Source organism: Triticum dicoccoides, chromosome 5B (assembly GCF_002162155.2).
Source record: "Triticum dicoccoides isolate Atlit2015 ecotype Zavitan chromosome 5B, WEW_v2.0, whole genome shotgun sequence".
Lineage (NCBI taxonomy): Eukaryota > Viridiplantae > Streptophyta > Magnoliopsida > Poales > Poaceae > Triticum > Triticum dicoccoides.
This window is the reverse complement of record NC_041389.1, coordinates 196,037,835-196,039,150: the sequence shown is the minus strand read 5'-3', so window position 1 is coordinate 196,039,150 and position 1,316 is coordinate 196,037,835. Positions and strand designations below refer to the sequence as shown.

The window sequence follows — 1,316 nt, the reverse complement described above, 5'->3', positions numbered from 1 at the left end:
GTCAAGTGAACTTCATGATTTTTTTTTGTCGGACATAAACTTTCTCGCAAAAGTTTTTCTTGTCTTTTTTTCAACTTCTTTTTGAACAAGAGTGGACCGCAACACTCCCGAAAATGAACCGGAACACTATCAAAAGTGAACCTCATGAGTTCTTGTTGTCTTTTTTTCACACTTATTAATTTTTTACGCGCGTTGACCAAGCGGGTGGACCGTAGGGACTGAGCGAGTGAACTACATCTAATATGGAAGTGAGCTTCTTTTTGTGATGTTTTTGTTTTGTGTTTACCAAGTGAGCTTCTTTTGTTTTTTTCTAACCTTTTTACGAACGACGAGCACAGAGATGAGGGTACTTGACCTTTTTATTTACAAAACACATCCGAGCTGAATAGTCAAGGCTAGCGAACCTCATGTATTATTTTTATAAAGGCACCTCAATTGCATAGTCGATGCTAATGTACTGCCTTTTTTCCTTTATCTAACTTTTTAAATAACAAGCACGAGCTGGTACTGACAAGTGAAGTACAACCTCCTGCCCGTCATCCTATCCACTGCCCTTCAAGACAGGAAACATGTCGACAGTAACAATTCCCAAAACAAAAATGGTGCTGGCTTTCAGCTTGAGCTTGAGCTTCAGTGCGCCTTGCTCTTCTTTGCCAGGTGCGGAAACGCGCCGAGGATGTTGTGCGCTCTCAGGTCCTGCCGCGTCAAGATCCCCACAAGCGGAGATATCTGCACGCCAAAATCAATCCATCATCAGATCCAAATGTGCAAGAACAGGTTGATGATGCTTGAAAAGCCATTGGAGTAGATTTCGGACTCACCTCGGGGCCCTGGAACTTGGGCATGATGAGCATGTGCCGGAGCACGACGGAGCGGAACAGCACCACGGCCTTGGCCACCGACATGGTCTCCACCACGGTGTAGGGCGTCGTGTTGGTGAATGGGTGGAGGTCGATGTACATCTCCAACTCCTCCGGCGTGAGCTCCAGGTCGTAGATCTTGCAGTTCTTGTCGGCGAGCTCCACCGACGAGAACCGCTCCCTGGCCTCCCACTCCTCCGTCCTCCTCTTCTCCAAAAGGAACCACCGCTTCCTCGACACGTGGACCCATCAGCCGTCAAGCCCAGGATGGGGAGGAGGCCGGACGGGGGAGTTGCCCCGGCCGCAGCGGTGGGGGTCCAGGCGGGACGCGATGGAGGCGGATCCCACCGGATCTAGCACATGGAGAGGTTGCTGTGGCGGGGCGATCGCCATGGACGGGGAGGAGGCAGTGGTGCTGGCCGGCGCTGGTGGGAGGGGGTGGACCGGAGGGGCTGG

The 1,316-nt window shown here is 51.4% G+C and overlaps 1 protein-coding gene across 1 annotated transcript; it reads right to left on the bottom strand.

Moving 5' to 3' along the window:
- Window positions 1-587: 587 nt before the first annotated feature.
- On the bottom strand, window positions 588-1,253 carry LOC119309312 (chloride channel protein CLC-a-like). The gene is made up of 3 exons (XM_037585343.1): window positions 1,146-1,253; window positions 822-1,088; window positions 588-729 (listed from the first exon to the last, which is right to left on the bottom strand). Exons 1-3 carry the CDS (start codon window positions 1,251-1,253, stop codon window positions 631-633), a joined length of 474 nt encoding a protein of 157 aa, XP_037441240.1. The 3' UTR covers window positions 588-630.
- Between the last annotated feature and the right edge of the window lie 63 nt (window positions 1,254-1,316).